Source organism: Miscanthus floridulus, chromosome 1 (genome assembly GCF_019320115.1).
Source record: "Miscanthus floridulus cultivar M001 chromosome 1, ASM1932011v1, whole genome shotgun sequence".
NCBI classification, from domain to species: domain Eukaryota; kingdom Viridiplantae; phylum Streptophyta; class Magnoliopsida; order Poales; family Poaceae; genus Miscanthus; species Miscanthus floridulus.
The window spans coordinates 32,589,409-32,613,827 of record NC_089580.1 but is presented as its reverse complement, the minus strand read 5'-3'; the positions used below and the strand labels follow the sequence as shown (position 1 = coordinate 32,613,827).

The window sequence follows — 24,419 nt, the reverse complement described above, 5'->3', positions numbered from 1 at the left end:
AACACCTCTTAGCCGTCGAACCACCAAAGTGTTGGTCGACACAACGGGGACTAGCGTGTTGGCAAGCACGTGAACCTCGGGAGAAAAATCGATTGTCTCTTGTCATTTGCATTCTCCCAGTGATTGGCTTAATCTTTTATCTTATGATTGGTTCATCCCCTACACGGTGGTATAATCACCCTACTCACTCATTTACATTCTTACAAACTAGTTGATACAAGCTCTTTAGTGTAATTAGAATTGAGAGCTTGCTTTATTATTTACATTCATCTAGTTGAGCTCTTAGTGAGTAGTTACATAGCAAGTTTGGGTGCCTAAGTAATCATTGCAACTAGAATTATTGGATAGGTGGCTTGCAACCCTTTTAGAGCTAGAGCAAGTTCGCATTACACCATTTGTCATACTAATCAAATTGCTCTAGTTGATTTGTAGATTTTTAAATAGGCTATTCACCCCCCTCTAGCCATACTAGGATCTTTCACCTACGTCAAATTGTTGACTTTATTGCTGAGCCCGGGTGCTCGAAGTTTGCAGTGGGGTTACAAACGAGAACGAGAAAGATGGGGGTATAAGAGGTTCGGTCGGACTCCGGTCTGAGGGGCCGAGAGTGACGGGAGCTCCGCTATGTGCTAAGTGTTCGAGTGTGTGCTCGTGGTTTGAACCTGGTGGTTCTGTTGTTGTGTCCCAGTGAACTTATCGATCTCTCTATTGGGAGAGAGCGTATCCCCTTTTATAGATGAAGGGGATAGCCTTATAAGTGAGAGAGAGAGAGAGAGTATGTATGCTACTAAGTCTTGTTGCCCACGCCGGCGGGTACAAGATGATGGTAGGCGTCCACAATACTATTTAATGTCAGATGCACATGGGAGGTTGCGTCGTCTTCTTCTGGTATGGCAGACGTTGGTGCCTGCCATACTGTTGATGTCGAGAGACATGCAGGGGTTTTTACCATGTTCGCCTAATACGGTAAATGCCGGGGCCCACAACACTGTTGATGCCTAGAGGCATATGGGGGAGTCTTACCGTGTTTGTCTGGTACGGGAGTTGATGGCGCCCACAATACTATAGGGAAAATATCGGTGCCTACAACACTGCTTGGGTTCTGTCATGCCAGGGAGGTCGTAGGGTATTGTCCTGCAGGTGTACAGGGTACGTTCCCCGGTATTGCGGTTGACTTGAGTGTCCTGCCTTATTTTCTCCGTCTGTTTCCTGGTTCTTACCGAGCGGGCGTCCCTGGTCGGTTGGTCCCAGTTGGCTCTGATGCCGCCAGTTGGAGAAGAGCAGTGAGTAGGGGTTTGGCGCATCCCCAGTTGAAGACGCGGGTCGGAGTTGGAAGTGGTGTTTGGCCAGGCCTTTCGGTCGGAGAGGCGGGTCGGAGTCGGATCGAGGCCTTCCGATTGGAAAGACGGGCAAGAGTAGGAAGCGGACGTCGTTCCTCCTCGGCCAGGCCTTCCGGTCGAAGACCTGGATCGTTCTTCTGGTCCGTCTTTTAGGTATTTGGGCCGGCCCATGAGTTGCGCGTCGTTCGCAACGTCGTCTGCTGGGCCGAGCCTTTGTTGAGAAGCCAGTCCATGAGAGACCACGGGTTTATGAACCCGGTGCTACAAGGTTCGTGCTGGTCAAAGTTTCTTAAATTTGACAGAGTTTGTAGAAAATAGTAGCAACATTTGTATCTCCTATTAAATTTATTATTATGAAAGTATATTTAGTAATTTATCTAATGGTAATAACTATGCACATAAATATTAATATTTTCTTATATATAGTTGATCAAAGTTGAAAATGAATGACTTCTCGAAAAATGAGAATGACACTCTTTATGGAACGGATTGGAGTTTATTGTAAAGTTGTCCCGCATAAAACTGTGCTGCATACTTTGTTGTATTGCACTCCTTCCACCATGAAAAGGAAATACAATTCTAACATAGCACCGACTTAAACCGGTTTGGATTTGACTATGTTTATATAAATTCATTTTTTAGATTTATCGTGCAATAATTTTTTGTTAATATATCTATTTGATGTCACAAATATTGACGTTCTTCTACAAACTTGATTGAACTTTATGTAGCCAAACTGAAAATAGAACAGCCGACCAGAGTATAAAGAGCAATAAAAGACTACATATACATGGATATATCACATGATATCTTATGCCAGAATCAATATAAATCTGTCACATATACTAACCCTATGCTTTTATCGCATATGATCCATTAATTAAAAACACAGATAGAAGCGTGAGGGAGTATTATTATACTACAGTATCTCCGAATGGTCCTTAAATTAACTCTTTAATTTGTTCTTTTATTAGGAAGAAGAGGGAACAGACCTCCAATAGTTTTTCTTACGGTAACTCTATAGAGATAGACGCTTGATAAATTTTCCCCTCAATTCTCAAATACACATGCCTTCCATGTTTGCTATCCACTCGGGTGCCCTCTCACCGTAATTTTGCCCGGTTTCTCTCCTTTAGCTCTATGTTTGAGTTTTATTAGGAAGATAAACTGGCTCCGTTCGCGTGCCTTTAAATCCGGCTTGATCCACTTCTTTTTTCATCCGAAACAGTGCTTTCCTCTCATAAATTCCTCCAGATTTATCTGGATTCCTCCAAATTTATTCAAAATTCTTCTAAACGAACGGGGCCACGGTACTATTGAATAAAAGGTAAAATTAGAGGGAGTGCCTGGCTGCACTGGTTGCCACTACACGGCTCTCATAGGCTTAGCCGTGCAGTTGAACGAAGCCAAAGTTTTTTATTTATTTTTTATTTATATATATGGCGTAATCGTGGTGTACCAAACGATTTTTAAGAAGATTATGAAGATGCCCAGAAAAAGTTAATAAAATATAAAAGAAAAAAGAGTTTGAATGTTGTAGTGGACCGAGCGTCTTTGGCCACCACCTCTTCATCAAAACGGGAAGCACAAAGGATCTTTCCAGTTTTCCAAATTCCAAATTCCAAATTCCAAAACGTGCGGAACTCATCGGACGGCTCGCTTCCCTCCAGCCCGGACCCGGGACCCGGGGCCCGGACCCGACGACCCACAGCCACGCAAGAATCGAGTCGCGTCAACACGCGCTCCCCGTAGCCCCCTCGCCCTTTCGCAGGAAGACACCGGAAGCATCTGGAAGCTCGGGCCGAGACCGCCCGATCCGCATCCGACGGGCCGCGCGCCACCCGCCCCCGCCTCCTGCAGCTTCCAGAGCATTCACTCCCCACCACCCGTCCCGACGATATAACTACCCCCGCCCCGCTCTACCTCCTCCTCACAAACCTCTGCCGGCGCGACACCACGCGTCCCGTCGGATCAAACAACTAGGGTTTCGGAGATGTTCGGGCGCGCGCCGAAGAAGAGCGACAACACCCGGTACTACGAGATCCTCGGGGTCTCCAAGGACGCCTCCCAGGATGACCTCAAGAAGGCCTACCGCAAGGCCGCCATCAAGAACCACCCCGACAAGGGCGGCGACCCCGAGAAGGTGAGCGCGCCGGCTGGTTTCCTCGTCTGGCTCCGATCTGTCCGCGGCGCGGAGTAGTAGGCGGGTTGTCAGGTTTACGGCGGTGTTGAGACGGTTTCTCTAGGTCGATTTCCTTTGGTGCTGGTGCTGGTGCTGGTGCTCGTGGGTGGGGGGCGGTTGATCGGATCTGAGGAGGCGTGTAATTAGATGGGTTTGATGGTTGGGGGTGGTGGAGGGATTCGTATGGGGAAGTAGATGTTGCATGGAAACTGTTAGGTTTATTAGTTGCATGGACACTGTTATGATTATTAGCTGCTACCGAGACGCATCTTGAGCTGTTCACGCCCCTGGAATTAGTCGCTCTATGTGGTTTTGATCGCATAATTAACAAACCGTTTTAGTCTTGTTAGACCTGTTTGTTGTTTTGTAATAGATGGTTTGGTTTGCTAGTGCTAGTATAATGGTCAAGTTGTAGCTTTTGATGAAAAAAATGTGAAATTGATTGCCAAACTTACCTGAGGAACTGAGGGACATGCTTAGTTCAGTTTCCCTAACCTGAATATTGTAGTGTGCTCTACTGATTCTTAAAATTGGTGCACTGATTTGAGTCCCTGAATTGTTAGATGAATGCTCTGACCCTAGAAATGCTTCACTTATTTGAATTGTGAACTATAGACGAATGCTCCTATATCCTAAAAAAATGTCAATATGCACATTCTGCGATTTGATTCTTTAGAATGATTTGTACCATATGTTATTATTCAACTATGCAATGATGGTGCTTTGCGCTTGCTTGATAGAACCAGTGGTGATCATTTGCCTAATCTGCATGAATATGGTTATGTTTGGGTGTAAGGCTGTATGAATGGTCGAATGGAGCTGTTAATTTCTGAATGAGATGGAAACTAAGAACTCATGCTTTTGTTTCAGTTCAAGGAGCTAGCTCAGGCATATGAGGTCCTCAGTGACCCTGAAAAGCGGGAGATTTATGATCAGTATGGTGAGGATGCCCTCAAGGAGGGAATGGGAGGTGGTGGAGGGATGCATGATCCCTTTGACATATTCCAGTCATTCTTTGGTGGTGGCAGCCCTTTTGGAGGTATGTTGCGAAACAGAAACCGATGCAATGTCATTGACATTGAGAATCACCTACATAGTAGCTCACGCTGTATGTACTTGTGCAAAGGTGGTGGCAGCAGTAGGGGCAGAAGGCAGCGAAGGGGAGAGGATGTGGTTCATCCTCTGAAGGTTTCTCTGGAGGATTTGTACAATGGTACATCAAAGAAGCTCTCGCTGTCCCGCAATGTCCTCTGCTCCAAGTGCAATGGGTAGGTCATCTGAATCCAAAGGGATGCCAAAAGCCCAATTATGCTTTATAGATTAGATTTTCAGGATCTCACATGGTGTGTTCTAATCCTGCAATCTTGCAGTAAGGGTTCAAAGTCTGGAGCTTCGTCGAGGTGTGCTGGTTGCCAAGGTTCTGGCTTTAAGGTCCAAATCCGGCAGTTGGGACCTGGAATGATTCAGCAAATGCAGCATCCTTGCAACGAGTGCAAGGGTTCTGGAGAGACCATCAATGACAAGGATAGATGCCCACAATGCAAGGGTGATAAAGTTGTGCAGGAGAAGAAGGTTCTTGAAGTGGTAGTTGAGAAGGGTATGCAGAACGGGCAGAAGATCACATTCCCTGGTGAAGCTGATGAAGCGGTAATGACTCTTTAACTCATTCAGTCCTCAGTTCTTAAGTTATTCCTCTGGCCCAAATTAACCTTGCTTCCTCTGTACCAAATTAACCTTGGGTCTTAACTATCTTGTGCTTGTGTGCAGCCTGACACTATCACTGGAGATATCATCTTTGTTCTCCAGCAGAAGGAGCATCCCAAGTTCAAGAGAAAGGGCGATGACCTCTTCTACGAGCACACACTGATCTTGACTGAATCTCTGTGTGGCTTCCAGTTTGTTCTCACTCACTTGGATAACAGGCAGCTGCTGATCAAATCAAATCCTGGTGAAGTTGTGAAGCCTGGTGGGTGATCTGAACATGAAAGATAGCACTCAACTCTTGATTCTGCCTTCGTGCATCTGGCCAATGCTCACTGTTTATTATAAATTTGTGCAGATTCTTTCAAGGCGATCAACGATGAAGGCATGCCCATGTACCAGAGGCCCTTCATGAAGGGCAAGCTGTACATCCACTTCTCGGTGGAGTTCCCGGACTCGTTTAGCCCTGAGCAGTGCAAGGCCCTGGAGGCTGTGCTCCCTCCCAAGCCAGTGTCGCAGTACACTGACATGGAGCTGGACGAGTGCGAGGAGACGATGCCGTATGACGTGAACATCGAAGAGGAGATGCGGAGGCGGCAGCAGCAGCACCAGGAGGCCTACGACGAGGATGAGGAAATGCCGGGCGGTGCGCAGAGGGTGCAGTGCGCCCAGCAGTAGTCAGCTCGTGGCTGCTATTAGTAGCAGCAATGATAAAGTCTGACGGTGGCGGCAAATTTGTTGTTTCGCTTTGTGCGACTACTGTTGGGTCAAGTTTTCCCGCGCGTATTTAATGTGACGATACTTCGGTTACAAGAATGCAGTATTCAATCAGTTTGCTGAAGTTCTGTGATTATGTTTTGCGTTACAGGATCTGTGTGAATTAGCTAGCACTAGGCACTGTTTAGATCCAATGGCGTTAACAGTTAGTAGCGGTGGAAGGGAGAACACTTCTAACGGCAGTTTAACTTTCAACCCAGAAACATTATGAGGTACATAAATTAATTACGGGGTTCAACTGGTAATTACAGGTAAGGCCTCCAGGAACGACACCTAGACTGATCGTGCAGTCAAAATATTCACAAGCACCATAACCGGTGTATCATCAGTACTCACGGTAGAGGCAGCACCGTAGCTGTTGCAGCTAGAATGGCTTCTTGGTTGAAGTCTGTCTGGTAACCAACCACTGGTGACAAACTTCGGCTCTGTTCGGCTGCTCGCAAAGCCGCTTGTACTGATTTGTATGACTGATTTATTATGAGAGAAAAATACTCCCGCCGTTCCTTAATATAAGCCATATAGTTTTTAGCACCAATATTAACGCACGGCTTGGGAAAGGATGCGAGACCGAGGAAAAAAAAAGAAAAATCAGGCCATCTTCTCTCTCCCAATTAGATTGCTTACTAAATCTAAAAGATTGGTTGGGGCATGTGCTATGTACGGTGGAAAGGTTTCCAAACTAATCGACGTGAGAGCTGATACGTATCTATATTTTGGAATTTTCTTTAAAAATCTATATAGATTATATTAAGGAACGAAGGAAGTACTGTACTATGACTAATAAACCAACTTATAATGACAGTCAAACACTCCCTTCGATACACCGGACTGGAGAATCAAAGAAATCACACAGGACTCCATTCAAACAGAGACAACCACTACTATCCACTCAAACAGAGACAGCGGTCGCTCAAACTGTTTTTTTTCTTACACCGAAGCCATATAAACAGCCTGTTCGGGAGGCCGTATCGTATCATAGATTATTTACTGCTGGTTGGTTTGGTGTGAGAGAAAAACACTGTTCCCGACTGGAAATTTACAATCGTTTACGAGCAAGCGAACAGGCTGAAAGTTTTCTCATTTCACCGTTTTTTAGAAGTCAAAGTTCTGTCAAGGAGAACCTAAAAAGTTATTAGTTGGGGATGAATAAAATTTAACCCCGTCATTAGTTTATATTTGTAAGCTAAAATTTAGCTACTAGTCGTTAATTTTAGTGATCCAAACAATCTTTATAAATCTCACGCCTAGAGTGGTAGAGATGGTTGTAGCTTTTTAGGTTATGTCTGCATAGCTAGCACTGTAGGTGCGGCCGCAGCTGCAACTATCTTTGCCGAGCACCCCTTTCAAATGCTGCGCAGCTCCAGTGTATTAAAAGGCGAACCGTGAGAAGAGAGAGAAAGAGCAAGGTTTGATTCGTACACTACGGGCATGATTGGTAGGTTGAATCGGATCGTTTCTGTACTGTTTTGATGTCTAACCTTATTCACGTGGTGTGTTTGGTTGCTCTCCTCGCATCTTTCGTCTATATCCTTTTATTTATCTGCCCTCCTCTATCCCGCACGACTTCATCTTCTCAATTTTCACTTCCCTCTCTATACAGGATGGTTTGATTTAGGCATGGCGCATGGACCCATGTGTCATACACTCAAAACTCTTATCCATGCATGCAACCAAACAAGATCTCATCTCATACTGGAACAACAACAAAGACAATCAAACACGACTGAGTGCACGGTTTGAGCATGCATCTCACCATCCTAGATCGGCTCTCCATACCGACTCCCCCTCACCAAAGCAACCAATCACGCCACATGCATCGAGCTCTGGGGAACGCTTCTTTGATTCGCTGACTTGGTGCGAACCGTGGCAATAAACAATGTGTGGAAATAAAAAGTAAGGACATCTTCGGCTAGTATTAAAATCGGCTGACCAGCTGCCTATGTTTATTGTGAGAAAAAAATACTATAAATTCTAGCTGATAAGTCGACTGATAAATTCAAGCGAACATGCCTGGTCCACTAATCGGCTGCTCTACACACTCTCTGTCCATACAGTGCAAGCAATTGTTTATTTTAACTTGACACCGATCTAATCGAACTCCACGCAACAGCAAGCGAACCATGAGAAACATCGACTTTTACTGGGCCCACAGCTTTTTAAAAACCGAACTCTACCCTGGAGCTGCCTGCACACCTCCGTCTCTAAAAAGATACTCCGTCATAAAAGAACATAATTTTGGGACAGCGTTATATTTTATTATACCAAATTTAACCAATTATAGATAAAAAATTATAAATATTATAATATTAAATAAATATCATTAGATTAATTATGCAATGTATTTTTATAATACATTAATTTAGAGCCATAAATGTAAATACTACTTACTAGAAACCTGGTCAAACGTGAAACACTCTAACTGACATACATACCATAGTTGTATCCTTTTGGAGAGAGGTAGTCCAATTTAAGATGTATTTTTTAAGTTGTTTAAAATTTAACTAAATATATAGTTAAAAATATTAACGTTTATGATATCAAATAGATATATTATTATAAAAATATATCTCATGATACATACAATAATGCATGCATTTAATATTATAAATATTGATATTTATTATATATAGTTAGTCAAACGAACGGAGCGTAGCTCAACTGGTTACGTTCCTTGTGGTGGACCCCACCTACATGGGTTCAAGTCCCCGACTTGATACGGGTGCTCGCATTTTTCAGGATTTATTTCAAGATTTAACGACACTATTTTTTCAGTGGTAGGCGACGTGCTCGTCGACAGCGAGACGCCTGGTTGATCGTACAAAGCAAATGCTGCGCGCCTCATCGACCCATGTGCCAATGTAGGGGTGGGCAAAGTACCTGAAACCCAATCTCCGAATTCGAAATACTCGATCACAATTTCGGATAGTAATTGTAAAACCATAAATTTAGTTTGGGTAGTTCGGGTAATGTTCCTTGGTACCCGAATTACCTGAAATATCTCAAATATTTGCCCTCTTATTCCTAATATGAAGACATTGGTTCAGTGCAATATAAGTATTATTTGGTATTACTTAAAGTAGATTTATGCTATAATTGATTTGTTGTTAATTGATACGAAGACTTGATGTGATTTGAATTTGAAGGACCATTGTTTATTGCTTTTAAGATGCTAATAGAATTCTTCTAAAATGGTTGATTTTGTCAATTTTGTGTATATCAGGTAAAAACTGAACCTGGATTATCGGGCACCCGAAATTTTGGATAATACTTTTTGAGGGCCAGAATCGGGTAGGAATTTCTAATATCCGAATTTCCAATTACCTGACCCAAATTTTTCGGGTAACCCGAATGCCCGGAGAGATCAACACTAACAGTTAACACTATGATTGTTCAGTCACCGTTGCTTGAGGAGTTGGGCTTGAAGATAAATAATCATGACATCTGCCGCATTGACATTGCGGCCCCAGTGCTTAAGGAGGTGACACTGGAGGTAGATATTGCCAAAGGCTCCAGTTTGTCCTTCTTGGCCCCAATGGTGAAGAAACTCAGATGGGGTTGCTCTTATTCGTACGTTTCTGTTGGGTTCGGCCAGATATGGCGCCTTCTGAGCATAAAGGAGCGTGAGCTAGATAATTTCCATGTCATCCGCTGATCATAATGAGTTCTGCTAATGTGCATGTGCTACTTTGCTATGTTTCTCTTCCAAACATTTATACCAAAATTATTTATCTTATTATATGCAGCCAAATGGTTTTCTTCATGTGACGACAATTTCCACTTTTGATAACATTGGACACTCACTTTGTTGATATGCAGCCAAATGGTCTTCTGGATGCAGAATGGAGCATTACACAAGTGATAGCTCATCTTCCAGTGACTGCTTTTTCTGTTTTAGAGCTGGATCTCGAAACAGAGAGGCATACTTTTGGACCAATGATGTTGTGTCTGCTTCGGATTCAACCAACTATGCAAAAGCTTAAGGTGGTCCTAGCACGTGACAAGGTAATCATTCGGTTGTTGATCCTGTACTTATGTATTCTGGTTGGCTACTGAATTTAGATAGTAGTGAAGTGTCCTGTAATTATGTATTCTGGTTGTTGATCCTGTACTCCAATTTTCTTTCAGGTACGAGTGCCCTGCCCAGTAAACTGTCCTTGTAAACATCCTATCAACTGGAGAAGTGAAGATGTCTCTTTGGCTAATCTTGAAGTCGTTGAAATTCATGGCTTGCAAGGAGAAGATGATGAAGTTGATTTCCTAAAAATCATACTCCGATGTGCAACAGTGCTTCAGAGATTGACAATGACTATTTCTGATGACGTCTCACCAAGTAACAATGGCTACAAGAAGATCTGTAGCATTATGAAGGAGCATCCTGATGTGGAATGCCATATTATGGCATCCAGTTCTGAGGGGGTTCTTTATCCATGAATAGAAGAATATTTGTAAATGACAACAGGTGACATTCTTATGCTTCCTGTCAGTTTTTATCTTGCTGATATGTTTTGCTGCAGATTTCTATATGCAAGTTTCATGACTTGATAAATTTGGTGATCATGAAGGACCGGAAACGGCGACAAGAGGGGGGGGGGGGGGGGGGGGTTTGAATGGGAGCCTCAAATTTCTTTCGAAATCTTCGACCACTGTCCCAATATCAATCCCCAAAAAGCATACACGATAGACTTGATGACCACGACCCTAGAGAAGGGTGGATGCTCCCTCAGAACACAGCGGGTCACCACAAAGCAAACGGAACACAGATCGGAGCCCAAACGAGCAAACTCCCAAAAGAAAACAGCACTGCCCCTGCAAATATCGGACACGTCCGGTATTATGTCGGACACGTCCGGTATTTTTGGACACGTCCGGTATTTTCAGCAGCAAGCTGACCAAGGGAGAAAAATCCAAAACCCCGTCAAACGATGTCCAAAAAACATGAAATTTTTAACCATAGCTCTTAGACACCAAGGGAAGGTCTCCACCAAATTTCAGCTCAAAACTCCAAAGTTAGAAATATCGGACACGTCCTAGATCATATCGGACGCGTCCGGTATGAGCGAGCAGTTTCTCGGGAAAAATCAAATCAAGCCATAACTTGATCAAATCAACTCCAAATGACTTGAAACTTTGCACAAGGGTTCACAATGGAGTAGAAAGGCAACCTCTAAAGGATCATGGCCTGAGACAAACTCTAACTCTATGAATCGAAGGAATTGAAGAATCCCCCAAAAAATAGGTCAAGAACTAAAATTTCCTGGATCTGCGATCTCGTGAGGAATTAGTGGATTTCCTTCGGTGGAAAGCTTCCACTCATGTAATTGATCGATCCAAGGCAACAAGAACGAACCAAAACAATCCCAAAACGAAGAATCGAGAGGGGAAACAAGAGGGAACAAAAGGAGCTCGTGAAGAACACCAAAATCACATTAAGAACACAACTAAATCATGAATTCCGAAGGGCATACGGTGATTACGGCCACCGATTCCTTCAAAACCAAGTCACAATTTGAGTTGTGGACCTCTCTCATACATGGAAGCAAACTAGATGAAGAAACCCTAAAGGAGAAAATGAAAACTAGAGGAGGTAAGGGAGATGGGGGCTCCCTCATCCTATTTAACAGGGCTATTACACATTCCCAGTTTTGCCCCTGGATACAAATGAGTTGAACCGCTAAGCCCAAGGGCGTTGTTGTCCAACCCGGTGTAATCTTGATCCGACGACCACCACGCCTTCTCACCGGTAGCTTCGCTTCGACGCGAACTCCCCGATGCCGCCACGTGCCGTACGTCCCTCCTCGGAACCTCCGCCCGGGTTTTGAGGCCCAAACCCGTAAACCGTCCATCCGATGGTTTTGAGACCCAAACCATCAAACCGTCCGCGGGTAGCGTACTCCATACGCGTCCCCCGCCATCCGACGCGTGTCACCGCCGTCCTCGACCGGCCGGCCCGCCAAGTCCTCCTGAGCCTCACTCGACTCGCGCGTTCGCCGTCTTGACCCAGTCAACACCGTCACTCCATGTCTTCTTGCGTCCTCCTTGACCTTCACCTCGCCGTCGACCACCGCATCCAAGCTCCACACCTGCACAACACAAGCCAAAAGACATGTCGCACACATAGCTTTCGCCATGGTAGGGTTAGTCACCACTCAACCCACTTCGTGGATCACATTGACAATCACTCATCACAAAACGAACACACAAGGGTACTTGTCAACCTTGTGTTCGCAATCTCCCCCTTGATGAGTGCATTGTCAACACCAATACACGAACAGCTTGAGCAAAAGAAAAAGAAGAAGAAGAGAAAAGAAAGAACTCACCCAAACGACCAAAAGCCAAGAACCGGGTCATTTGAAAATGAGCAAAACTTGGTCCCTAAAGACATGGGCAACGGCTCGACGCAGCCAAGTAAAACAAAGCTAGCCCTCAAGAAGAGGCAACGGGCTCAACACCACTAGCAAAGCTCGAAAAGCCGAAAACCTGCTAGACCCTCCAGAAGAGGCAAAGGCTCAACACAGAAGAGGCAACGGCTCGACGCAACCAAGTAAAACAAAGCTAGCCCTCAAGAAGAGGCAACGGGCTCAACACCACTAGCAAAGCTCGAAAAGCCGAAAACCTGCTAGACCCTCTAGAAGAGGCAAAGGCTCAATCACAGAAGAGGCAAAGGCTCAACACATCTAGCAAAACACCTTAAATGCAACTTCCCCTGAACAAGTGCAATCTCTCTCAAATGAATGCATATCTCTCAACTTTAGGTGAAATTGGAAGTTTTCTCCCCTTGTGTCCCCTTGTGACATTGTGAGTGTGGAAACTTCTCCCCCTTGTTGACACATGCACTTATCAAGCTAGAGCCCAAGAATTGCAACTCCCCCTCAAAACAAGCTATGAATGCAGAAATGCACGAATGCAGAAGCTTCAAGATTATAGCAAGTAGATTGAAAGAATGCTCTAGTGGATGCTGTCATGTATATATAGCAACACATACAAGTGCTAGCAAATGCTCAAGGTGACCAAATGAGACGAAATATGGCATTTAAGCAAGTTTGATCAAGTTTGAGCAATTTTAAAAGAGGGTTCACCACCAAAGGAGCACATAGCAAAAATAGACAGGAGATCGACCTTGTGCTACACATGTATGCAAAGTGAACTACCCCAAACAAAGTTCACACATCATGTCAAGAGACAAACTGGTGGTTTGATCAAATTTTAGACACCAATTGAAATTTATCGGAGTTATGCAGCTTATTACCAAAGTTTGTCAGACAAGTGTGTGCGGGAGGTTATCTGTGCCATCAAAACCTAACTTAGCGACCATGTCAAGCCTATGCCAAAGGCAATCAGAAGCTTAAGACAATGATCTCGGTATCCATTACAGAGCTCAAGTTCACCAATAAGTACAATTTGGAGCGGTCTCGATACTCTGACATAGGATAGTATAGACCCATCCCGATCTTTTCAAATCACTGAGTTTGATTTTCAAGTTTTAGCACAAATTCAAGTTTCTCAAGCAAGTGTGTAACTCAAAGTATGAGCCGTAGCAACTAAGCATATACATGAAGCAAGAAAAAGATCTCGACACATTCTACACATGCTAGTGCCACAAGTAGTGGTGAACACATTTCATGTTTCAACAAGTTTTAATCAAGTTCACAGTTTGGAAAACAAGCTTAGCTCATAACATGCATCAATTGATCAAAAGGAGCCTAAGCCAAAAGCACATCATGTATATCCATAACATCCCCAACAAGAGCATAGTGTCAATCTAGCTACTATAAGGATGAAGCTCAGGATGCAATATGATACATGATGATATGATATGCAAGTATGATATAAAAACAAAGGCTAAACTTCAAAGAAAAGCAAAACTAGAATACAACAACCAAAGTTTCCCTCCTCTAAAAAGGGAAACAAACTCCAGGCTCCCCTCGCAAGCGAGCAAACTGGGCTTGGTCAAGTGGTTTGGTGAAGATATCTGCGAGCTGGTTTTGGGTATCAATGTGGTGCAGATCGATATCACCTTTCTCATAGTGGTCACACAAGAAGTGAAAGCGAACTTCTATGTGCTTTGTCTTTGAGTGAAGGACTGGGTTTTTGGCTACACTTATGGCACTGGTGCTGTCACAAAATAAAGGCACTCGCCTAAACTCTAACCCAAAGTCTCTTAGAGTAGCTATCATCCAAAGCAACTGGGAACAACAAGCAGCAGCAGCAACATACTCAGCTTCTGTGGTGGATTGGGCGACACTAGACTGCTTGCGAGAAGACCAAGACACAAGAGAAGATCCAAGAAACTGACAAGTCCCCGAAGTGGACTTCCTCTCAACACGACAACTAGCATAATCCACATCAGAATACCTACAAAGAGAAAGAGAGGAGGAGGCTGAAAACCAAAGACCAAACTCGGGTGTGAAACGAAGGTACCTGAGGATCCGCTTGATGGCTTGACGATGAGACGTGCGTGGCGAAGACTGAAAGCGCGCGCACAAGCAGACTGCGAACTGGATGTCCGGTCTCATCGCCGTTAGATACAACAGGGACCCGATCATGCTTCGGTATTCCTTCTGGTCCACGGCTTCTCCCTCCTTGTCCTCATCCAGGGCCGTCGTGGTTGACATAGGCGTCGAAAGAGGCTTGGCCTCACCCATATCAAATTTCTTGAGCACGTCCTTGGTGTACTTGCCTTGGTGCACGAACGTCCCCTCACGAGTTTGCTTGATTTGTAGCCCGAGGAAGAAAGTCAATTCACCCATCATGCTCATCTCAAATTCCCTGCTCATAGTATCTGAAAACTTGGCAACAAGAGCATGAGAAGAGCCACCAAAGATTATATCATCCATGTATATCTGAACCAAAAGGATGTCTGTGCCTTGCTTGAGGAGGAACAAAGTCTTATCTACGGAACCCATCCTAAAACCCTTATCAAGCAAGAAAGCTTTCAAACGCTCATACCGGGCTCTCGGGGCTTGTTTCAAACCATACAAGGCTTTATGGAGTTTAAAAACATGGTTGGGGTACTTTGGATTTTCAAAGCCAGGGGGTTGCCTCACATAAACCTCTTCCTCTATGTACCCATTCAAGAAGGCACTCTTCACATCCATCTGATACAGCTTGAACCCTTTCGAAGCTGCAAATGCTAAAAGAATCCTAATGGCTTCTAGACGGGCAACAGGAGCAAAGGTTTCTTCATAGTCTATTCCCTCTTTTTGGCAAAAAAACCTGAGCCACTAATCTCGCCTTGTTTCTCACCACCACCCCATCCTCACTCTGCTTGTTCTTGTAAACCCACTTTGTACCTATGGGGTGGCACTCTGGTGGAGGTGGAACTAAAACCCACACTTGGTTCCGCTCAAAGTTCTCTAACTCCTCGTTCATAGCATTAACCCAATCGACATTAGATAGTGCGTGTCCAATATCTCGAGGCTCAAAAGAAGCTACGAAAGCAGAATGAGCAAAATGGGAAATATGATAAGACTTGGAACGTGTTACCCTTTCGTCGATGTCGTCGATCATGGTCTGAGGAGGATGGCGTCGCTGGATATGTCGAGGTGCACCCAAAGACGAAGTCGCCTCCCCCTCATCCACAGCTGGGGCCTCCTCAGTCGATTGAGGAAGCGGCTCGCACGGACCCCATGAAGTAGAGGTGGAGGGCTCGGGGCCGTGAGCCGAAGTGGTCGAAGCTGGCTCGATCGGGGTAGCCGGTTGAGATGGCTTGGGATCATCCCAATCGACGTCATCGTCATCCTCAACGAAAATGCTGTCACCCATCTCTTCATCACCTGCACGTTCAAAGACAAAAATAGAAGAGGGCATGGTTTCGTCAAAGGTGACTTCACAAGTCTCCATGACACGGTTAGTCTCAAGATTAAGCACACGGTACGCATGTGAATGAGAAGCGTAACCGAAAAATATACCGTCCGAAGATCTAGATTCAAACTTGTCAAGATTACCTTGCTTAAGAATGAAGCACCTGCAACCGAAGACTCGAAAATGACTCACCTTGGGTGGACGCCCAAACCGCAACTCGTAGGATGTCTTCTTTAAGAAAGCACGAAGAAAAATGCGGTTTGAAACATGGCAAGCGGTGTTGATGGCTTCGGCCCAGTAACGCCTAGGAGTCCTATGCTCATCGAGCATCGTCCTGGCCATTTCAACCAAAGTCTAATTTTTGCGCTCAACAACACCATTCTGCTGAGGGACATAGGGCGAAGAAAACTGATGTTCAAGACCCAAGGAAGCACAGAAGGTGTCAAACTGAGAGTTTTTGAACTCAGTGCCATTGTCACTATGGATAGCTCATATGGCATTCTTTGGTAACTCAGTTTGCAACCTCAAGATCAAGTCACGAGCATGAGAAAACGCTTTGTCCTTGCCCTCCATGAAAAACACCCAAGAATAGCGAGAAAAATCATTCACGATCACAAGAACGTACCACTTCTCTCCCTCTGACCGAACCCGAGCCGGACCAACAGTGTCCATATGGAGTAGCTCACCGGGTCTCGTGGTCATGACCTGAGTCACTGGAGGATGGGAAGCAGCCACCATCTTCCCGTGGCGACAGGGATGGCATACCAGATCCTTCTCAAACTTAAGTTTGGGCAATCCTCGGATCATGTCAAGAGAACTCAACCTCACTAGGAGATCGAAGCTCAAGTGACCAAGTCTCCTATGCCACTTCCACAAATCAGAAGAAGATCTGGCAACCAAACAGCGAGAAGAACCAAAAGACTAAGAGAAATCAGCTCTAAAAACTCGGCCGAAAGGAACGATCTGACAAACTAGATGTCCCTGAGAATTGAGCACACGAGAAAGTCCAGTCTTAAAGCGCACCTCAAACCCATCTTGAAGGAGTTGCGAAACAGAGAGCAAATTGAAATGCAGGCTTGAAACCAAAGCAACGTCCTTCAAGATAAAAGACTCATTGACCCGAATGGTCCCATGAGACAGCACCTTACCTTTGCTATTGTCCCCAAATGTGATGTACTCCTTGTATTGCATGGGGTCGAGGCTAGAGAACCATTTGGAACTTCCGGTCATGTGGCGCGAACAGCCGGAATCAACAAGCCACGTGTTCTCTAGGCCTCCGCTCTGCATCAATAGAAAGATAGGGGGTGAGCAAATGGCACAACACTGGGGTTAGTGAAATGAGGAGAATACCAGTGTTGAGTCATTTGCCCTGGAAAAGTGTTAGGAAAAACACCATACATGCCATGTCCCATTAGAGAGAAGCGATCACCACGTGGGGGAAAACATGGTCCGCTAAGAGTGCGGGACTGAAAGCCACGGTCGCGAGGTCCAGAGTCATATTGATCATGACTTGGGCCACGCTGGGCACTACCACCTCGTGGTCTCGCCACCTGAGGCCTAGCACCTTGAGGCATTGCACCTCTAGGCCTAACACTGTGCCTCTGAACAGGTGGTACATGTACGCCATGTGGAGGACGGTACATGTTCCGGTTGTTCAACTCGTACTCGCGCCGCTCATCTCTCTTCCTCCTAAAGCAAAACTCAGCCAAATGACCATCTCTATGGCAATAGTCACAGTGGTACCTTACCTCTCTCTTAGGTGGTGGTTGACTCACTCTCTTGTGGGTGTGGTTCACTCTCTGAGGCTTTTTGGCTTTAGGAAGGGGTGCACTAGAGATGTTGGGTAGAGTATCGAGTGAGTTCCGAAAGTGGTTCGGTTTGGGAACCCAAACTTGCTTGGATGGTGGAGCTTTTGGTGGTTCTTCAAACACACCATCTTTGATCATAGGCTTGGTAGGCTCTGGTGGAGGGATCTTGATCAATTTGGGAGTGTTGGTGGGTTTCTCACTTGGGTTCAAACCACTATGTTCACCAACCTTGCCATAGACATGCTCACCCTTCCCACCTATAGCTAAGCCTACTCCTGATGAGTCAGTTCCCCGCCTGAACTGGCTCACCATCATGCCCAACTGGGGCTCACTGCACGACACCCAGCTCAAGATGGACCGAAGTTGTGTGTTTTCTTCCTCGGTTCCCATCTTGTCATGCCTGCAGGACTCAAGCTCCAACACCAAAGCTTCACATCGAACACATGTAGTGGTGGTGCTATCTGAGTTGGCCTTCTCAAACTCAGCAAGTTTGGCAACCTTCTCTGCCAACTCAGATTGCAAGCCTGAGCAGGACTTGCATGCACTGAGCAACCCAGAACGAGACTTCAGCTCATCGCATTCATCAAGCAAAACAGCATACTTGGATTGCAAGTCAGAGAGGTTAGACATGTGTATAGCGCACTCATCGCACTCCTCCTCTAACACCACTACACCACTCTTGGCAAGCTCCAACTCCTTCAAAGCAACCTCTAGCTGGTCCTTAAACTCTTTTCTCTCGCGGGCAGCACGCTTAAGCAACTTATCTTGACTCATCAATGTATCATTCATAGTATCAAGCTCAAGCATAAGTGAGTCAAGTGTGGGCGGTACCTCGTTTTCGTCGTCGTCGACGTCGACGTCCTTTTTGAGCTTTGCTCCACCGTCAACCGCCTTAGTGCAAAACCCACCACGGTTTGCACCGACGACAAAGCAGAGACCGTTGAGCTTGTCCTCGCGCTTCTTCTCGGACTCATCATCGGTCGAGGGAGAAGAAGAGTGATCATCGTTGGAGTCATCATCGAGGTCGCTGAGGGAGGCGAGGAAGGCGCGTTCTTGAGCTTTGGCCTTCCTGTGGTACGCCTTCTTGATCGCCTCCTTGTCGAAGCCGCCCTTGGCCTTGTGCTTGCCGGAGGTGTAGTCGCGCTTATCCTTGCGCTTGCCGGAGTCGTACTTGTTGGTGAAGGGCTTCTTCTTGGGGCAGTGCGTGACAAAGTGGTCCGGATCTCCACATCCATAGCATCCCTCCTTTGGGCCACCACTGCGTCAGTGGTTCAAACGGTTGTTGTGAAACCGAGAGAACCGACTGATGACGAGTGCCAACTCATCATCCCCAAGAGACTCCAGCTGCTCCTCTGTGACTGACATCAAGCACGACAAAGAGAAGGAAGCTTGTGAAGGGTTAGTCAATGAACTTGAACCACTACCTGAGACCAAAGCCATGGTTGGTGCAGAAGGATTCTTGAGCTTGGCTTGGGTTTGGTAGTCGATCTCTGTGGACTTGAGCTTGCTAAAAAGCTCATCGACGGTGAGGGTGTCGTAGTTGGCCAACTCGATGATCGCCGACACCTTCACATCCCATACCTTTCGATCAAGGGCATAGAGAAGCTTGAGCGCCCTCTCATAATCACTATACGGTAGGTTGGCCTTGTTCGCTTTTATTTTATTGACGATAGTCTGAAAGCGGGAAAACATGGCATCGATGGACTCGCCATCAAACTGAGAGAAGTTCTCGTACTCGCGCTTGTACGTCTCGTAGAGTCTGGTCTTGACCTGTGCGGTCCCCTCGTGATAGCTCTGAAGCCTCACCCAGATCTCTCGAGCTGTAGTACAATCAGAGACACGCTCGAACTCAGAAAGCAAAAGACTCGAGAAAAGCACACTGCGAGCTTTGCTATTTGCGTTGTGCCGATCCTTGTGATCCTGGGTGGTACGGGCCGCAACAGGGAGCACAACGTAAGTAGCATCCTCGCAAATTTCCCAGACGAGCCAATCAATCCCCTGGAGATGCGCAGACATGCGGATCTTCCAATAAGGATAGTTGGACCCATCAAAGTGCGGTGGTTTGCCAGAACCACGCTCCATGTCGCCTTCGTGGATCACGGATCGATTAAGGTGGAATGATCCTTAACCGGCTCTGATACCAATTGAAGGACCGGAAACGACGACCAGAAGGGGGGGGGTGAATGGGAGCCTCAAATTTCTTTCAAAATCTTCGACCACTGTCCCAATATCAATCCCCAAAAAGCATACACGATAGACTTGATGACCACGACCCTAGAGAAGGGTGGATGCTCCCTCAGAACACAGCGGGTCACCACAAAGCAAACGGAACACAGATCGGAGCCCAAACGAGCAAACTCCCAAAAGAAAACAGCACTGCCCCTGCTAATATCGGACACGTCCGGTATTATGTCGGACACGTCCGGTATTTTTGGACATGTCCGGTATTTTCAGCAGCAAGCTGACCAAGGGAGAAAAATCCAAAACCCCATCAAACGGTGCCTAAAAAACATAAAATTTTTAACCATAGCTCTTAGACACCAAGGGAAGGTCTCCACCAAATTTCAGCTCAAAACTCCAAAGTTAGAAATATCAGACACATCCTAGATCATATCGGACGCGTCCGGTATGAGCGAGCAGTTTCTCGGAAAAAATCAAATCAAGCCATAACTTGATCAAATCAACTCCAAATGACTTGAAACTTTGCACAAGGGTTCACAATGGAGTAGAAAGGCAACCTCTAAAGGATCATGGCCTGAGACAAACTCTAACTCCGTGAATCAAAGGAATTGAAGAATCCCCCAAAAAATAGGTCAAGAACTAAAATTTCCTGGATCTGCGATCTCGTGAGGAATTAGTGGATTTCCTTCTGTGGAAAGCTTCCACTCATGTAATTGATCGATCCAAGGCAACAAGAACGAACCAAAACAATCCCAAAACGAAGAATCGAGAGGGGAAACAAGAGGGGACAAAAGGAGCTCGTGAAGAACACCAAAATCACATCAAGAACACAACTAAATCATGAATCCCGAAGGGCATACGGTGGTTACGGCCACCGATTCCTTCAAAACCAAGTCACAATTTGAGTTGTGGACCTCTCTCATACATGGAAGCAAACTAGAGGAAGAAACCCTAAAGGAGAAAATGAAAACTAGAGGAGGTAAGGGAGATGGGGGCTCCCTCATCCTATTTAACAGGGCTATTACACATTTCCAGTTTTGTCCCTGGATACAAATGAGTTGAACCGCGAAGCCCAAGGGCGTTGTTGTCCAACCCGGTGTAATCTTGATCCGACGAGCACCGCGCCTTCTCACCGGTAGCTTCGCTTCGACGCGAACTCCCCGATGCCGCCACGTGCCGTCCGTCCCTCCTCGGAACCTCCGCCCGGGTTTTGAGGCCCAACCCCGTAAACCGTCCATCCGATGGTTTTGAGACCCAAACCATCAACCGTCCGCGGGTAGCGTACTCCATACGCGTCCCCCGCCATCCGACGCGTGTCACCGCCGTCCTTGACCGGCCGGCCCGCCAAGTCCTCCTGAGCCTCACTCGACTCGCGCGTCCGCCGTCTTGACCCGGTCAACACCGTCACTCCATGTCTTCTTGCACTTGTCGATGTCCCAAGTGTCAGCCACCGCGGCTAGTCACCCGGCCTCTGGGTCCCTCGGTCCAAGCTTCACGTCCGTCCTTCACCGCTCCCGGTCTGTCGGCACGGCACGTCCTCCTTGACCTTCACCTCGCCGTCGACCACCGCATCCGAGCTCCACACCTGCACAACACAAGCCAAAAGACATGTCGCACACATAGCTTTCGCCATGGTAGGGTTAGTCACCACTCAACCCACTTCGTGGATCACATTGACAATCACTCATCACAAAACGAACACACAAGGGTACTTATCAACCTTGTGTTCGCAGATCACCACTAGACAGAAGGTGTCATTGCCTATTAGTAGATCAATGATTTGTATCCAGATCAAGTATCTATAGTTTAATGTGTCTCACAGTAACTCGGTAGGGTTCAACTCCTTTGTATTGCCTGCCAGGCAAGCTAGACAAGAAAACACGGCCTTGTTTGTACTCATGTCAAGCATGACTGCACTCTCTACGATGTAATGTGCAAAGAGCACTTCAAAATTTCCAATGGCGAATGTTTAGCCCCATCTTTTCACTATCCCTATGATGAAATGAAATCCAATTTAATATTTTTTTAAAAGAACTCTTTTGTACTAAAGTTCAGGTCTGCTTAGCGTGTCATTTACTGGTCAAGATAGGGCAAGTTGAGTTTGTCGATGCTGTTATCTCTATATATAACATTATAAATAAAAGACACATTACAAGCCCGAGAACTTTCATGGAACAGGAACTTTCATCTAGAGGAACAGTTCTGCACGATTTGTTCTCAACAGGCAAAGCCAAATTGCTTCAAAGCAATCAAGTTACCTTCCATTTATGGATTCTAGTGTTGTCCTCCCACAACATTCAGAACATTCATGATTTAGTATTTTTTTTATTGATACGTTTTAGTCTTGTTAGACCTGTCTGTTGTTGTGTGCTAGATGGTTGGTTTGCTAGTATAATGGTCAGGGTGGTAGCTTTTGATGAAAAAACTGTGAAAATGATTGCCAAACTTACCTGAGGAACCGACGGACATGCTTGGTTCAGTTTCCCTAACCTGAATCCAGTTTCTCTGACCTGAATGCTGTAGTGTGCTCTACTGATTCGAATGTTAGATGAATGCTCTGATCCTAAAAGTGCTTCACTTATTCCATGAATGTTCTGATCCTGAAAAATGTGAATATGCACATTCTGTTTATGGATTATTTATATATACACAGTATGGTCACTTGTCTGCTCTGTAGGCATAATGCGGTTTGATTTTTTAGAATAACTTTTACCATATGTTGTCATTTAATTAGTGATGCTATGATGGTGCTTTGCTCTTGTTTGATAGAACAAGTGGTGATGTATAGATCATTTTGCCTAACCTGCATGAATATGGTGATGTTTGGTTGTAAGGCTGTATGAATGGTCGAATGGAGCTGGTGATTTCTGATTGAGATGAAAAACTAAGATTTCATGCTTTTATTTCAGTTCAAGGAGCTAGCTCAGGCTTATGAGGTCCTCAGTGATCCTGAAAAGCGAGAGATTTATGATCAGTATGGTGAGGATGCGCAATGTGATATGATACTTCTGTTACTAGAATGCAGTGTTCAATCCGTTAGCTGAAGTTTTGCGTTACGGGATCTGTGTGAATCAGTTCTAGTCTATGTTTAGATTCAATGCCTGCTAATATTTAGCAGCTTAGCATCTGTGAAAAGGATAACACATTTAATGACTTTGTATTAGTAGCTAGCACTTCGTGGTTGTATTATTTTAAGCTTGGGTGGTAGGGATGGTCTCTCAAATCTTAGGCTATGGCTGTTAGCTGCAGCAGCTTGGCAGTTGGAACATGACAGTGCCTGCTATTTCCTCAACCCTGAATTCCTGATTTGTTCGTACAAAGCCCGTATTTTCAGGGCAAAGCAAAACTCTCTTCACTCCTTTGAATCATGGTGCCTCAGTCTGTTGTAATTGCAGTTTTCTTCCTTATTTTCTTTATTTCTTTCTTTGTTTCTTGAACCCTGTTATAACTTGCAGACCTACGGACCTGTTCTTTTACTTTTATTAAAAATCTCTGTAGAAGCTACGGCTCCTCCAGTTTCCTCAAAAAAAAAAAAACTTGGAGCCATGAGAAGCCAGCCTGAAGGCTGAAGGTCATAATCCGTCTGGTTTATGATGTCAAGTGTGCGGGGCTCGTACTCGCATGCCTTGATCAGTTCAATTGGACGGTGCTGCACCAGGATATGCCTTCGGAACACCTTCCAATCTGCTGTCACCTGACCAGCTAACCTACCTCTCGCTAGCTGCCTACACTACAGTTGGCTGCGGAGTATAGCCTGTATGGGCTCAGCACACCTGATGCTCCGATGGTGTCAACTTGAACGGTTCCATAACATAATAGTGGATTTGAATGCTGGATGACCCTGTGCTTCAAAATACCATAGGAATATCCAATGCATTGATTTTTAGTTGCAACGGCCTATATATGTATACCATCTATGGATCCAAAGGTTCTTTCTTGCCACCTAGGATGGTTCATACACTTATTTAGAGTTAGAGGGCAAGAGAGAAGCACAAGAGTGACTTCAAGGGATTAATTGAAGACTAAGGGGGTCATTAGTGTCTAGGGAGTAGCAAGTGTGCATCCAATATCTCTTTGGCTAGAATTTGGTCGAGCGAGAGTCTTTTTACTTATCTTAGTGATTAACATCATCCCCAAGAAGCTTGTAATCGTTTAGAGGTCCACCGATCGAGAGTAGAGAATCTATTACCACTAGAGAGCACTTGATCGTAACACAGATCAAGGTAGGCTACATCCTTGTACGGGTGCTTCAATAAGGACCGATGGAGAGAGTCGGTTCTCCAATACGTCAGGAAAACATATTTGTAACCTGCTCTTTACTTTTCACATTTATTTTGTGCATTTTACATTCTTAGAGCATAAGTGAGTTCATTAATTAGTCACACTTTGCAACCTTGAGCAGAATAAGTGAGTTTGAAAAAAAAACTCTAATTTTCGCAACAAAATCATAGAAGCCCAATTCATCCCCTTCGATCGGGTACTCCTGTGGGCACATGCATGTGTTCTCTCGTGGTTGCTCTATCATGATCTTTTCGTACCAGAGCCAAGAATTCGTCGAACATTTATGTTCAGAGCTGGACCTAGAGGTCATGAAGACGAACTCATTCATGATCGAGCACGGCTCAAGTT

General features: G+C 45.3%; 2 protein-coding genes across 2 annotated transcripts; both read left to right on the top strand.

Annotated features, from left to right (window-relative positions):
• The first annotated feature begins 3,266 nt into the window (after positions 1 to 3,266).
• Positions 3,267 to 6,064, top strand: LOC136475202 (dnaJ protein homolog). The gene is made up of 6 exons (XM_066472785.1): positions 3,267 to 3,483; positions 4,393 to 4,561; positions 4,649 to 4,790; positions 4,893 to 5,169; positions 5,290 to 5,488; positions 5,582 to 6,064. The coding sequence occupies exons 1-6, from the start codon at positions 3,334 to 3,336 to the stop codon at positions 5,899 to 5,901; spliced, it is 1,257 nt and encodes a 418-aa protein (XP_066328882.1). The 5' UTR covers positions 3,267 to 3,333; the 3' UTR covers positions 5,902 to 6,064.
• A 3,318-nt stretch (positions 6,065 to 9,382) lies between these two features.
• On the top strand, positions 9,383 to 22,856 carry LOC136454169 (uncharacterized). Its single transcript, XM_066454699.1, has 4 exons — positions 9,383 to 9,490; positions 9,817 to 10,002; positions 10,126 to 10,459; positions 22,700 to 22,856. Exons 1-3 carry the CDS (start codon positions 9,383 to 9,385, stop codon positions 10,429 to 10,431), a joined length of 600 nt encoding a protein of 199 aa, XP_066310796.1. The 3' UTR covers positions 10,432 to 10,459; positions 22,700 to 22,856.
• The last annotated feature ends 1,563 nt before the right edge of the window (positions 22,857 to 24,419 follow it).

Bases quoted from the DNA above. Each gene is read 5' to 3' on its own strand.
- LOC136475202 (XM_066472785.1), top strand. From the start codon at position 3,334: ATGTTCGGGCGCGCGCCGAAGAAGAGCGACAACACCCGGTACTACGAG. The intron at 3,484-4,392 runs GTGAGCGCGCCG...CTTTTGTTTCAG, and splicing joins AGGGCGGCGACCCCGAGAAG to TTCAAGGAGCTAGCTCAGGC. The intron at 4,791-4,892 runs GTAGGTCATCTG...GCAATCTTGCAG, and splicing joins CTCTGCTCCAAGTGCAATGG to TAAGGGTTCAAAGTCTGGAG.
- LOC136454169 (XM_066454699.1), top strand. From the start codon at position 9,383: ATGATTGTTCAGTCACCGTTGCTTGAGGAGTTGGGCTTGAAGATAAAT. The intron at 9,491-9,816 runs GTAGATATTGCC...GTTGATATGCAG, and splicing joins TTAAGGAGGTGACACTGGAG to CCAAATGGTCTTCTGGATGC. The intron at 10,003-10,125 runs GTAATCATTCGG...ATTTTCTTTCAG, and splicing joins TGGTCCTAGCACGTGACAAG to GTACGAGTGCCCTGCCCAGT.